General features: G+C 51.1%; 4 protein-coding genes across 4 annotated transcripts; 3 read left to right on the forward strand and 1 right to left on the reverse strand.

Moving 5' to 3' along the window:
• The first annotated feature begins 498 nt into the window (after positions 1–498).
• On the forward strand, positions 499–2,873 carry BO80DRAFT_129002 (Zn(II)2Cys6 transcription factor). Its single transcript, XM_025713564.1, has 3 exons — positions 499–831; positions 968–1,671; positions 1,719–2,873. The coding sequence occupies exons 1-3, from the start codon at positions 678–680 to the stop codon at positions 2,682–2,684; spliced, it is 1,824 nt and encodes a 607-aa protein (XP_025573701.1). The 5' UTR covers positions 499–677; the 3' UTR covers positions 2,685–2,873.
• Positions 2,812–4,644, reverse strand: BO80DRAFT_494931 (pantothenate transporter; the record flags this gene model as incomplete). Its single annotated transcript, XM_025723913.1, has 5 exons — positions 4,339–4,644; positions 4,166–4,290; positions 3,591–4,113; positions 3,111–3,518; positions 2,812–3,036 (listed from the first exon to the last, which is right to left on the reverse strand). Exons 1-5 carry the CDS (start codon positions 4,561–4,563, stop codon positions 2,812–2,814), a joined length of 1,506 nt encoding a protein of 501 aa, XP_025573702.1. The 5' UTR covers positions 4,564–4,644.
• Positions 4,645–5,083: 439 nt separating this feature from the next.
• On the forward strand, positions 5,084–6,373 carry BO80DRAFT_426632 (uncharacterized protein). Its single transcript, XM_025719816.1, has one exon. It carries the CDS (start codon positions 5,104–5,106, stop codon positions 6,361–6,363), a length of 1,260 nt encoding a protein of 419 aa, XP_025573703.1. The 5' UTR covers positions 5,084–5,103; the 3' UTR covers positions 6,364–6,373.
• Positions 6,374–7,999: 1,626 nt separating this feature from the next.
• BO80DRAFT_466291 (uncharacterized protein) lies at positions 8,000–12,400 on the forward strand (the record flags this gene model as incomplete). The annotated part of the gene is made up of 3 exons (XM_025722777.1): positions 8,000–9,092; positions 9,145–9,827; positions 9,881–12,400. The coding sequence occupies 3 exons, from the start codon at positions 8,000–8,002 to the stop codon at positions 12,398–12,400; spliced, it is 4,296 nt and encodes a 1,431-aa protein (XP_025573704.1).
• Positions 12,401–14,027: the final 1,627 nt, after the last annotated feature.

Here is a 14,027-nt window from a genome sequence, read left to right on the forward strand (position 1 = left end):
CACTGTAGTCCACGAGGCAGCTTGGCTAGATGGCCACATCGTCCGGTTTCACCAAGCGAACATAGTTTCGATGTCTAATTACCAACGCCTAGCACTCGGTCCAGGATGGAATCCCTGCTCCTCGGGTGGATTCCGATCCCTTGCATCTGGCTAGTACTGCTCCATTTAGAGAATGGGGAGGCCAGTTTCGAGAAGTGGTAATACATGAAACCAGATTACCGTCGGTGGTAAGGCCAGATGGTAATGAACGGAGACCAATGTCATCCACACTTAAGCCGTTGGTTTCAGCTGGTCATTTGAGTGGCAGGAAACAAGGAAGACTGTTGGTTGACAGATCGGCTCCGGCGTGTTTAGGGCACGGGGAGGTCTCCTTAGTGCCCGGTTCGGAGGCCCTTAGCGTTATGGATGGGCCTTCGCGGCAAGAAAGCACTCGCCAATCCTGTCGGGACCTCGATATTAGCCTCGATGGTGGCGCTGTCCCGCTCGTCCATCGGTCCATGACCCTATTGTAATTTGTAAGTCGTGGGACGGAACGGAACCATGCCTCCACTTCGGTGTCCCCCGTTTCCCCGAGGTCAGCTCAGCCCACTCGAGGTCCCAAGACTCTTTCCCTCGCTCCCTTCTCTCTGGGCTGAGGAAGCACCCTGGCGGTGAGAATAGCAGTAGAGACATGACTGATGGTCAACATGTTCATCTCGTGGTCTTTGAACCCTGACTCTGACCCTGCCACTCCCTCCGAGTCAGATTCATCGCCTCCAAAGGTGCCCCAGCCCAAGGTTCGGTCCCGCACCGGCTGCCTAACGTGTCGTCGGAGACGGCTCAAATGCGACGGTGCGTGTTGTCTATTGCCTGTGTTGCCCTTCTTTCTCCGGAGGTTGGGGGGATCCCCGTGCCCCTGTCCGGGTGATCCGATTTTGTACACAACAAATTCTTGGCGACCACAAAACTCATTCACAGGCGCTTCCAGAAGCTCATCCAGTATGCATGCGCTGTCAGCGGTCGAAGAATCACTGTGTCTACGGGGTCCGCCTTCAATGGCAGGATGATATGCGCACAGCGGGGAAGTGCCACGGACGAACCGGGATCGGCTCCCGAAAAAAATCGCTGCAATGCATGGAATCCGCAGAAGATGACCTTTCGCATTCAACACGGGCCCAGCAACAAGATCATCCTGATAACGATGGGGTATCCGCGTTGATCCTCACTCCACCCTCCTCGCACAGTCCACTGCGGGCCGCGACGTCAGAATGCGTCTCCATTCCAACGGAAAACAGTTATCGAGCTCGCTATTATTCTTGGAAAGAGGGAAAGGTTCAGTCACCCAGGACTTCGCTCCAGGTGCTGCCATGGAGCATCGGAGTTCCTGATGTCGACGATGTATGTCTGTCATTCTATGAGTCGGTGATGTGCAAAGTTGCCGTCACCGTCGACGACGAGTACACCAATCCTCTCCGCAACACGGTGATGCGCATGGTATTTCGGTCTGAACTGGCCTATTATTCTGTGCTCATGGCCAGTGCGCAGTATCTGCGATCTTTCGAGCGCCGCTTCGATCTTCTGGAAATGCAGGTCCGACAGAAGGTGCTTGGGGGGTTGCGTCGGGCATTGACGAAACCTTGCTTGGATTTGGAGGACGTGTTACTACCGACGATATTTCTCTGCTCTTCAGCTGTATGTGCCTTCCTAACCGAGATATCATCGATGTTAGCACTGATTAGTGTCAGATTTCCCACAGCTGTGATGCCTCCTGGGTTCGCCATCTGACCTGCTTCCAACTAGTCATCAAGCAGAAGATTCGGGGCCACACGCCAACCTATGTGCCCCAACTTTTCCTGAGCTACTTCTCCGCCCACCTAGTGCTAGCCAAGTCGCTCTTTCCCATAGATAGGGTACTCACGGTTGTAGATGTGTGGAATGATCCGTCATCGACAGTAAATGCAGAAGGAGCCTCCTGGACCTCCTCGGAGGTATTATCCAAGGTGATGAGGCCAGAGACACTGAACGAAATTGATATGTGGAATGGCATGAGCAATCACATGCTCCTGTTAATCAATGATATATTGAGCCTCAAGGATGACGTCCAAGCATTGCATGAGCAAGACATGTTGCTCGAAGAGAAGCAAACGGCCATTGAGGCGAAGATCACCACCTTGCAGACGAGCCTCCAAACCATCACACACCTGCTCCCGAACTCTCTGCATCAATTTCGCGACTCCGCGGAGGGTGCGCATCGTTGCCGCCTCCTCGAATATACCAGCGAAGCATATCGTCTCGCTGCCTGTCTGCTCCTCTCAGAGGCGTCCACACCGGCTTTTCTCGGTTATACTAGCGGATTCGGAATGGGTTTGGACACGATGCGAAAGCAGCGACACATAGATTCGATACTGTCACTGGTAGAGTCCATCGTCTCATCCTTGGACTATCTTCCAATCTCTTGGCCTTTGTGGGCCCTCTTCATTGCCTCATGCTGCAGTACTTCTGAACCGGAGAAAACACGGGCCCTGGCGCTGTTTCATGCCGCGCAGGGGAAAGCTCCATATGAGAATACGGTGCGGGCACAGACAGTAGTGGAACTGCTATGGCAGCGACGCGGGCTGAATGTGGAAGGAGTGAGAATGCGGATCGGTCGGTTTGAGTGGGAGTCAGTCATGGAGTTTCTGGGGTGGCAGACGAGCTTTGCCTGAATCACCTGATTCACGCCCTCGTGATTCCCAACTGTACTAGTTTTATACCCCAACGCATTCTATTATGTATTCGACTATGGAGCCCTCAACAATCTAACAATAGGTTCTCTAATCTCGAGACTGCAACCTACAGGCAGTACCGATAGTTCTCGTTTTGCCAGTCCGACACATCGCCGGTGGCACTCTGCTCCGAGAACGACTCCACGGCGTCCTCCAGCTCAGGAGACTCGGGCTCAATAGTCCGGCCCTGTTTGCTATCCCTTCGCTTATTCTCCCACATCATGTATGCCCGCAGCGCAATCACGTCGACCACAGCAATGCAGAAGCATGCCAGAATAGCCGCAAACGCAGTCTACATATCCACTATCAGCCACTTGATCACGACACGAGGGAAAGTAAGGGGGAGAGAAAATAGGGGAAGCTTACCTGATACCGTGGCGCTTCATTGGTCTTGAAGAGCTGAGGGCCAGCAATATTTCCGACACAGTACCCAATGAACAGGATTGCTGTGACGGTACTCTTCTTCGTGAACCCGGCAAAGTTACTCGAGATCAAACTTAGACTGAGTGGCCATCCAGCACCAAAGACGCTGACGAGCCAAACGCCAACCAAACGGCCCCATTTTTTATGCGTAGGAAGTTGTCGCATGAGCAGGATACCGATCAAACTGACCAGAAGAGTAATAATCATCCAGTAACAGCGGAGACCACGAAAGCGATTGCATGTGTATGCGCTGAGGAGGAGGAAGACAAGGGCAACGGCAGCCATGGGGATGGTGTAAAGAAGAGTGTTGAAGGTGTCGAAGCCGAAGGATTCAATCACCAGGCTAGAGAACTGTGGTATGTTAGTTTTTTCGCTCTCCCTTTCTTTGTCTTTGGTGAATTGGTCTGGTTGAGGGGAACTTACGTTGGTGATTCCTCCGTTCGGCAAGGAAACCATGAAGTTGTAGATGAACAAGAACCATGTCTTCGGGTCAAGCCATGCTTCAATGAACTGGTCCTTCTTCCATTCGCGACTCTGGTAGCTCTTTTGGCATGCCTGTGCGCGACGGTAGACGGGTTCGCGCTGATTCGGCTGGAGGAACTTGGCGTTGCGGGGGGAGTCAGGGAGCACGAAGAATAGGAAGATCGACCACGCCAAGGTAATCAATCCGAAGATGATAAAGAGCCATTGCCATGGTCCCAGTCTATCCTCGACGTGCCCGATGGCATAGGCGAGAACACCACCGAAAATCGCGGCCACGCCGTTGCCCGCAAACCAGATGCAGCTGCGTAGGGCGTGCTCCGACGGCGTATACCACATACTCACGACCAATGTAAATCCGGGACTGATGGCGCTTTCGAAGACGCCCAGGAGTACTCGGAGCGCGGTCATCCCTGCAAAGTTGGAGGCTGCTGCATGACAGGTTAGGATAATCGCCCAGAGGATCCTGGTCAGTCAGTTAGCAGCCATTTGAAGCTGGAATAGAAGTCGCAGCATACATCATAGTAGAAAGGTATTTTCCCAGGGGAAATTTGACAAAGCCCAGGGAGACGGGATAGGATGCGACGAGGTAGCCGAAATAGAAGGCACTAGAGGTCCAGGAATATAGATCTGTAGTCATGTGCTATTTGAAGGTCAGAACGGTTTCGAGAATTGCAGGGTCGCAGCATACCGTGCCAGTCAAAAGACCCAGGATTGATGCGTATGACAGTGTGGTCTTATCGAGATATTGTAGCAGGTATGAGAAGAACATCAGGGGGAGGAGGCAAAGGTCAATGCGACGAATAATGGCCTTTTCCTCCATGTCCGAAAGAGGTTGAACAGAGTCATTTGGACCTTTGGAGAAGCTTTTCTCGTCCTCCGTCGGAGGAGTCATGGTAGTATCAGAGGCGGCCATGTTGTGAGAGTGCTTGTGAGTGACTCCTTGTCGGGACGAGAGGGGAGGGGCAGCAGAAGAAGAACCTGGTCGCTCTTTAACCTCCGATCCAGAAACCAGCCATACACTCGTGCAGCACGGTCTCGACCGTAGATTAATTTGCGGCACCATCTGGCGCTGCGCCGTTAGGGCTGCCGGGGCCCCGCCGCTGCCGAGGCTTGTGTCGGCCGGTGCCTTACTATCCCTGCTAGTCGTGTCCTTAGGCCTCCGATGGCGTATTACCGTCACGCTTCGTATGCCCAGCTAAGCCGGATTCAGTGTGGAAGCCCCTCGCTTCGACCTACTGATCTGGTGAGATGGAATCCATTCCCTCGCCAAACCGATGGTGATCATATGAGTGCCGGAGGATAGCCGCGTACTATCATGTCGCTAACAGTATGCACTAGGCCTAGCTCGGCAGCCTGCAGTTAATATATTTTCCCTAGACAGACCAGGATTATATCCTTGCAACGTTGCAATTGCCAGAGACTTATCCGCGAGACCCTCCACATCCCTTTTACCATGCATCGCCCTTTGACCGACAGCACCCTCTACCGCATTAATGCCGACATCCTCATCCCCGGCCGGGGGGCACCAATTCCCCATGGCGCTGTGGTCTGGAGATCCAATATCATCCTCTATGCGGGAACCCAGCTGGACGTACCCGCGGAATATCACACGGCCATCGCCACCCACGTTCCCGTTGTCATGCCAGGCATGTGGGATTGTCATATACACTTCTTAGGTGCAGCAGCAGCGACCATGGATTCAATCGTGAATACCCCGCAAGCACTGGCGGGGGCTCGGAGCGTCCCTGACTTGTATGCCACCATCATGGCGGGATTTACTTCAGTCCGCGAAGTCGGGGGCTATGGCTGCGAGCTGGCCAAGGTCATTGCCGAGGGCCGTATTCTGGGGCCAACCATCTACGGCGCGCATAGCGCCATCAGCATGACAGCAGGCCACGGCGACGTGCATGGCGTAAATCTCGAGGGTCTGCGCGACTTGTGCACGCATGGACTGCCGTTGACCATCGCAGACGGGGTACCGGAGTGTCTGCAAGCCGTGCGCAAACAGTTACGACATGGAGCACGCGTCATCAAAGTCTGCGCCAGTGGTGGTGTAGTGAGCGCTATTGACGACCCGCAGCATCAAGAATTCTCTTTCGAGGAGCTAAAAGCGATTGTCGACGAGGCGGCGCGGGCAAGACGCGTTGTGGCCGCGCATTGCCACGGCAAAGCAGGCATCATGAATGCTCTCCGCGCAGGATGCCGCACGATCGAGCATGGCAGCTACTTGGATGAGGAGGCTGTCGATCTGATGCTTGAAAAGGGTGCTATGCTGGTGGCAACACGTAGCGTCATTGAAAGCGGGCTGGCGATGCGAGACCTATTCACACCTGGCTCCTACCAAAAGTTGCTGGAGGTGGCGGACACGCATAAGAAGGCATATCAATTAGCGGTAAAACGCGGTGTGCCTATTGCCCTGGGCACCGACCAATTCATCAGTTCAGATAACCCAGAGCTGGGGTATGGACGCAATGGCAAGGAACTGGTATACGCGGTTGCGGCAGGCATGACGCCTTTGGCTGCGATTGAAGCTGCTACAGCCAATGGACCGTTGACACTGGGTGACCAGGCACCGAAGAGTGGCCAGCTGAGGGAGGGATTTGACGCAGACATTATTGCACTGTCGGCAAATCCACTGGATAACATAACAGTGATTTCTGATGCAAAGAACGTCACCCACATCTGGCGATGTGGAAAGCTGGTCAAATCATAATCAAAGTGAGAATATAATAATAATGATAATCTTCAGTCAGTCCTCAGGATCTGGGCTTTTCCGGCCTGCTGCTCAGCTCTATAGAATGTAGGGGAGGGCAGGAACATTCCATATGACCAAAGCCCGTCTAAACCTTGATCACGCAGAGCATACTCCTTGGTAGGATTCCCGGAATGACAGCCTGACTTGAGGCTTTGCATTGCTGAGAGCATCATAGGCTTCCCGTTCATCCTTATTTCGCATCTGGGCGATAGGATCTTGTATGTCAGCTTCAGCCTCCCATTTATCCTGAAGACTGATACCGTTGCATCAACTTTTGAGAATAGGCCTTGTGGGACATGTCCTTAGAGGCTCAGTATCGGATCGCGTGGGTTCGTACATTTGCCCCTTTCTACTGTCCCTCTGCCTGCGTTAGAATTTAAGTGCTCTTTGAACCGCTCAGTCGTATGGAAGAAGGTCACTTACTTGGAATACAGGCACCAAGGCCCGCACTGAGTGGGAAGACGACAAGAGAAGACGAAACTCGAGTTGGTAAAGCGAATCATTTCGTGAAGGGGAGAAGGGAAGTGAATAGGAGGCTTCAACTCGCCAAGAACTTTTCTTTCCTTCGCCCCAACCACTTCTCCTTATTCTTCTTCTTCTTCCCTTCTCCTCACTATCGGGTTTTCTTCTTACATTCTCAACCCCGATTCCGTCTGCTTGCAAATCAAACCCATTCAACGTCGCCAATACGAGATGAGCACCACTCTGGAATCAAAACTCTCGCCCGGCTCGATGATGGACATTGGGTCGACCTCGTTGCCAAGCAGATAACGCCTGGCGGAATGAAAATGTCGCAGACTCGCTTATGCAAACCCATTTTGTCATATCTGTGGTTATGAGGGGGCGGTGGATTAGCCAAGGCCATCGATGGCCTGGACGCGCTGAAAATGTGGATTGTCTGGATGTCCGGATAAACCGGCAACGCTCAGAATGGGAGAGGCCGGCTATCGATGCCGTATCATCAACCTCGATTGTCTCAGATACGCCGGAGTTCGATTCCTGCAGATGCTGGTGAAGGTGAATGCCGTTGCATTTTAGGCCTGGCATTCAACTGACTGTGTATCCTCGCCGTTCTCGAACTCAACAATTTCAACAACCTATAGTCAGTACTTGAATGTGGTGGTCCATACACCCCTACTACAAAAAATCAACAATGATCTTCCGGGAAATTCCAGAAGATTGACACGTTAAGCTAACGTGGATCTGGTGCGATCATTTCGTCTACTATGAAACATCTAGTGGGACAAATAATCGCTGCTATAACGCTATATTACCTTTTCGGGAAGACTACGGGAGCCGTTCATCCGTCCTATTGAGGAAACAAGATGCGGCACCTTGGCATCAGTGGATGGCTGATGGATCATTTCCATAACTACATACCCTTTACTGCTGACAGTACTCCACTCACGGCTACTCGGCTCACCAAAGGCATGGATTCAGACGCGCAGTATCAGCGCTCAACTGTCCCAAAGGCCCCTGGGCCCATCAATCATATATAAGGGGCTGTATCTCGCAGAGCTTGGGTTCTATGTGACACAGAAAGCAATCCCGTTCAGTTCTGTCTTCTTCATTCATCTGCCTGGCTCTTGACATCATGAATTCTTACCCGCGCTCGGAAGACGCAAAGTCTTCCGAGTTCCCTAGCCCAGAGAGAAAAAGTCTCGACACCCTGAATGTCCCACACACGATTGTGCGGGAAGCCTCAAGTGCGGAAACCCTGGCTGTTCCTCATACAAACAACACCTCGACCCCGGGCAAAGATGCCGAATGGAGCATGACCCCGCAAGTCATCCGAAACCAGGAGCGTGAGGTTGCAGCTGGCTTCAAGAGGCGAGAGCTAGGTGTGACCTGGGAGAACCTCAGCGTGGAGGTTCCTGCGGCAGAAGCCTCAGTCAACGAGAACTTGTTTTCCCAGTTTAACGTGCCCCAACGGATCCGAGGCATTGGCCGAAAACCGCCTTTGAAGTCAATCTTGACGGAAAGCCACGGCTGTGTCAAACCGGGTGAGATGCTCCTCGTCTTGGGCCGCCCGGGCTCGGGATGCACGACTTTACTAAATCTTCTCTCCAATCGCCGCCTTGGCTACCACACCATTAAGGGCAACGTGTGGTTTGGAGACATGACCCATGAAGAAGCGGCTCAATATCGAAGCCACATCGTCATGAACACCGAAGAGGAGCTATTCTACCCCCGGCTAACCGTTGGCCAGACCATGGACTTTGCCACTCGACTCAAAGTTCCCTCTCACCTCCCAGAAGGTGCCAAGTCCGTGAACGAATATACTGCTGAAACGAAGAGGTTTCTCCTGGAGTCGATGGGCATTTCACATACAGCCGACACTAAGGTGGGGAACGAGTTTGTGCGGGGGGTGTCAGGAGGAGAAAGAAAGCGAGTATCAATCATCGAATGCCTGGCAACAAGGGGCTCGGTCTTTTCCTGGGATAATAGTACTCGTGGTCTTGATGCCAGTACGGCGTTGGAGTGGGCTAAAGCTTTACGAGCAATGACCAACGTTCTCGGGCTTACCACGATTGTGACCCTGTATCAGGCAGGGAACGGAATTTACAACCTCTTCGACAAGGTTCTGGTCTTGGACGAGGGGAAGCAGATTTTCTATGGACCCGCAGCTGCAGCAAAGCCATTCATGGAGAACCTGGGGTTCGTCTATACAGATGGAGCTAATATCGGTTAGTTGTCCTCTTCTGTCTTTCGCGGCAATTCTAATCCCGAGTTTCGCAGGCGATTTTCTGACCGGTGTGACCGTTCCTACTGAGAGAAAGATTAGACCAGGCTATGAAAGTAGGTTTCCTAGGAATGCCGATGCTATTATGGCGGAGTACAGAAAATCAGCCATCTACAGCAACATGGTAACAGCATATGATTATCCGACAACCGCGCTTGCTCATGAACGGACGAGTGCATTCAAGGAGTCTGTTGCCTTTGAGAAGACTACCCATCAGCCCAAAAATAGTCCGTTCACCACCAGCTTCTGGACGCAGGTCATAGCATGCACGCGGCGTCAATACCAGATCCTATGGGGTGAGAAGTCTACATTTTTGATCAAACAGATTCTGTCCCTGGTTATGGCCTTGATTGCCGGCTCCTGTTTCTATAAAGCTCCGCAGACTTCCGCTGGTCTCTTTACCAAAGGAGGTGCCGTCTTTTTCGCGCTTTTGTATAACACCATCGTTGCCATGTCTGAGGTCACGGAGTCCTTCAAAGGGCGACCAGTCCTTGTGAAGCATAAAGCATTTGCTTTCTATCATCCGGCCGCATTCTGTTTAGCCCAGATTATGGCAGATCTCCCGGTGCTGCTATTCCAGTGCACGATTTTTTCGGTCGTGATTTATTGGATGGTTGGCTTAAAAGCTACGGCGGCAGCCTTCTTTACCTTCTGGATCATCCTATTTAGCACAATTTTGGTGAGGCAGCCCCCAGCCTACAAGCCTTTCCATTCCCTCACTTACAGTTGTAGTGCATCACCGCGCTATTCAGGTGTATCGGCGCGGGCTTCAGCACCTTTGAAGCCGCATCGAAAATTTCGGGAACCGCTATCAAGGGAATTGTCATGTATGCCGGATACATGATTCCCAAGCCCAAGGTTAAGAACTGGTTCCTAGAGTTGTATTACACCAACCCTATGGCCTATGCGTTTCAAGCTGCCCTGTCCAACGAATTCCATGACCAATACATCCCCTGTGTCGGCAATAATTTGGTCCCTCATGGGCCTGGATATGATGATGTTGGTTCCGCCAACAAAGCGTGTACTGGTGTGGGTGGTAGTTTGCCAGGCGCAGACTACGTTACCGGTGATCAGTATCTCTCGTCGCTGCACTACAAGCATTCTCAACTCTGGAGAAATTTTGGCGTCGTATGGGGGTGGTGGGGCTTTTTCGCCGTGCTCACGATCATCTGCACTACATTTTGGAAAGCTGGTACCGGGGGAAGTGCTTCATTGTTGATCCCACGCGAGAAGCTCAAGCAGCATCAGAACAGCATGGACGAAGAGTCGCAAGTCAATGAAAAAGGCCAAGCCAAAGCCGCCACTGGTGCCACTGCAGAGGTGGATGGCAGTCTTTCCCGGAATACTTCTGTGTTTACGTGGAAGAACCTGAAGTATACCGTCAAAACCCCTTCAGGCGATCGGGTCCTTTTGGATAACATCCACGGCTGGGTCAAACCGGGAATGCTTGGGGCTTTGATGGGCTCTTCAGGAGCCGGCAAGACGACCTTGCTTGATGTTCTCGCGCAGCGCAAGACCGAGGGCACTATTACTGGGTCTATCATGGTCGATGGCCGGCCGCTACCCATTTCGTTTCAAAGAATGGCTGGATACTGCGAGCAATTGGATGTTCATGAACCCTATGCTACGGTCCGGGAAGCCTTGGAATTTTCTGCGCTGCTGCGTCAGCCCCGAACGACGCCTAAAGCAGAAAAGATTCGGTATGTTAACACCATCATCGATCTGCTGGAGCTCCATGATCTGGCAGACACCCTCATCGGCACGGTCGGCAATGGCCTCAGCGTGGAGCAAAGGAAACGGGTCACCATTGGAGTGGAACTTGTATCCAAACCAAGCATCTTGATTTTCTTGGATGAGCCTACCTCTGGCTTAGACGGACAGTCGGCCTATAATACAGTTCGATTTCTCCGAAAGTTAGCCGACGTGGGCCAGGCCGTTCTCGTGACGATTCATCAACCCTCTGCCCAGTTATTCGCGCAGTTTGATACGCTCCTGCTTCTCGCACGAGGCGGTAAAACCGTGTACTTTGGCGATATTGGAGATAACGGACACACCATCAAGCAGTATTTCGGCAAATATGGGGCACAATGCCCGGTGGAGGCCAACCCAGCCGAGTTCATGATTGACGTGGTCACCGGAGGCATTGAGAGCGTCAAAGACAAGGACTGGCACCAGGTCTGGCTCGAGTCGCCTGAACATGAAAACATGATCACCGAGCTGGATCGGCTGATCTCCGAGTCTGCCTCCAAGCCCTCTGGTGTGAATGACGATGGATGCGAGTTCTCGATGCCGCTCTGGGAACAGACGAAGATCGTTACCCAGCGAATGAATGTGGCTCTATTCCGAAATACGAACTACGTCAACAATAAGTTCTCGTTGCATATCATTTCTGCTCTGCTGAATGGGTTCTCATTTTGGAGGGTTGGTCCTAGTGTGACGGCCCTACAATTGAAAATGTTCACTATTTTCAACTTCGTGTTCGTCGCACCCGGAGTAATCAACCAGCTTCAACCTTTGTTTATCCAGCGGCGCGATATCTACGATGCTCGGGAGAAGAAGTCCAAGATGTACTCCTGGATCTCCTTTGTCATCGGCCTGATTGTGTCTGAATTCCCCTATCTCTGTGTATGTGCAGTCTTGTACTTTGTCTGCTGGTACTACTGCGTACGCCTGCCTCATGATTCCAACAAGGCGGGCGCTACCTTCTTTATCATGCTCATCTATGAGTTCATCTACACCGGCATTGGCCAGTTCATCGCAGCATACGCACCCAATCCGACGTTCGCAGCACTCGTGAACCCCATGATCATCAGCATCCTGGTCCTCTTCTGCGGCATCTTCGTTCCATACACCCAGCTCAACGTGTTTTGGAAATACTGGCTCTACAACCTCAACCCATTCAACTACGTCGTGGCCGGCATGCTAACATTCGACATGTGGGACGCCCGCGTAACCTGCAACGAGAACGAGTTCGCCGTTTTCGACCCGACCAACGGCACTTGCGGCGACTACCTGAAGGACTACATGTCAGGTCAGGGCTGGCGCGTGAACCTGACTAACCCGGATGCCACCTCGAACTGCCGAGTGTGCGAGTACCGCCGAGGCAGCGATTTCCTGTCCACGCTGAACATCAACCATTACTTTTACGGGTGGCGCGATGCCGTTATCTCGGTCGTTTTTGCGATCAGCGGGTATGCATTGGTATTTGGCTTGATGAAGCTTCGGACGAAGGCTTCAAAAAAGGCGGAGTAGATGAGATTCAGCATTGCCGATACGATTGTGTCTGAGTGTTAGAACCAGCGCATTCGCATAGAGTTGGAGCAGTTGCAGCTGTGGTGGGACAGTACTGCCTTTATCGAATAAGTTGGTTTGTTTATATAGAATAGAACATAGAGATAGAATATAATCAATTACTTGGTTTCGAGTACAATCATTGTCTTATCTTATTACATGCTATCTCGGAACCGAATAGCAATCTCAACTAAATCTGAATTACAAGAAGCTCTTGTTTACTGGGCTCGAAAGTTGTCTGTTCGACTCCAATATCTATATCCATTATACCGCCTATAATTCATTTTATTCTATTATATCGCTCACAATCAATAATCCTACTAGTGATGGACCGGTGCGGTTCGGTTTACATATTTTTAAACCGACCCGTTCTGAAAGGGGGCGGTTTATAAATTATTTTTCTTGGCGGTGCGGTTCTAAAACCGACCCGTTTACTTAGTGGTGCAGTTTATAAAACTTGATAAAACCGCACCGAAAACCCAACAGTTCGGGGAACCGACCCGACAAAAAACCAAACCGGGCCATCACTATTAGCTACTAAACGCGTAGGATTCCATTGATAATGATAAAGGTAGCCTATATTTATGAGATAGACTGATCTTTGAAGGACCAGTAGTCTAACACTGAGGAGCGTTATCTTATAGAAAACGGGGAGGTTCGGAACCGCTACTGATGACCTCACGACCTCTATGACCACCCTAGTACGTCACCCCAAGGACCTTGATCCCGATAGCTAAGCTGTTCTTAAACTATCCTATCACAAGATGAGATTACTTCGTTACCATGTTAATAGATTAATAGCATTTTTCACTACAAGAGGTGCAATAAATATGTTGTTTACGATACTTCTGAATAGCTGCACACGCCCTGAACGGCCACCGGAACGATATTTCCACCAACATGCTTCGTCGCCTATAAGCAGCGAGCAAGAACTTGAGGCCTATGAGCATTTCGCTGTGGAAGAGGATGTTACGACATAATTACCGAGTTGTGCAAGTTACCCGCTGCTCGCGACGAGTTTCGCCTCGGTGATGAATTCAGTTCAGCAGTGACACGAAATCCTTGGATACACTACGAGTGTCAGAGGTGGGGCCTGTTTTCATCCCAATGATTAGTAGTGAGTTTACTTGGTGTATCTAGGCTTTACCAGCAGCATATTTACTTCATTTAGTATCCTAAGTGCGCCGGCTTCATAAGCCTGCCAATTAGTGTATATATGTTCTTTCGATAATTTATAGGGATTTGCCCACGTAGACGACCATGTGCCTCTTGATATGGTTGGCACATGAGGTCACATGCTGTAACCTTGTGTCTATAATAACCCTCCTTCTGATGTCTTGCAATTAGAGCCTAAGCAGCAGTACAACTTGGTTTCTATATATAATCAAATACTAGCAGAAGAAGTCAAGACGAGGAAAATTAGTTAAATTTTTTGAATTTGTTATTTTCATTACTTGCCGGCCATCACTGACATCTGTAGGTAGCCTGTGACGTCGACTTACATAATTACAAATGACGCAAGTATCAAGACAGAGCCAACGGGACTCTTGTCATATGTTCAGCTTTCGAGCATAATTGAAAAAATGGT

This window comes from Aspergillus ibericus (genome assembly GCF_003184845.1).
Source record: "Aspergillus ibericus CBS 121593 unplaced genomic scaffold BO80scaffold_29, whole genome shotgun sequence".
In the NCBI taxonomy this organism is placed as follows: domain Eukaryota; kingdom Fungi; phylum Ascomycota; class Eurotiomycetes; order Eurotiales; family Aspergillaceae; genus Aspergillus; species Aspergillus ibericus.

Coding starts and splice junctions, on each gene's coding strand:
- BO80DRAFT_129002 (XM_025713564.1), top strand. CDS start 678: ATGGTCAACATGTTCATCTCGTGGTCTTTGAACCCTGACTCTGACCCT. Junction 832..967: donor GAGACGGCTCAAATGCGACG/GTGCGTGTTGTC, acceptor AGGCGCTTCCAG/AAGCTCATCCAGTATGCATG. Junction 1,672..1,718: donor TATTTCTCTGCTCTTCAGCT/GTATGTGCCTTC, acceptor AGCACTGATTAG/TGTCAGATTTCCCACAGCTG.
- BO80DRAFT_426632 (XM_025719816.1), top strand. CDS start 5,104: ATGCATCGCCCTTTGACCGACAGCACCCTCTACCGCATTAATGCCGAC.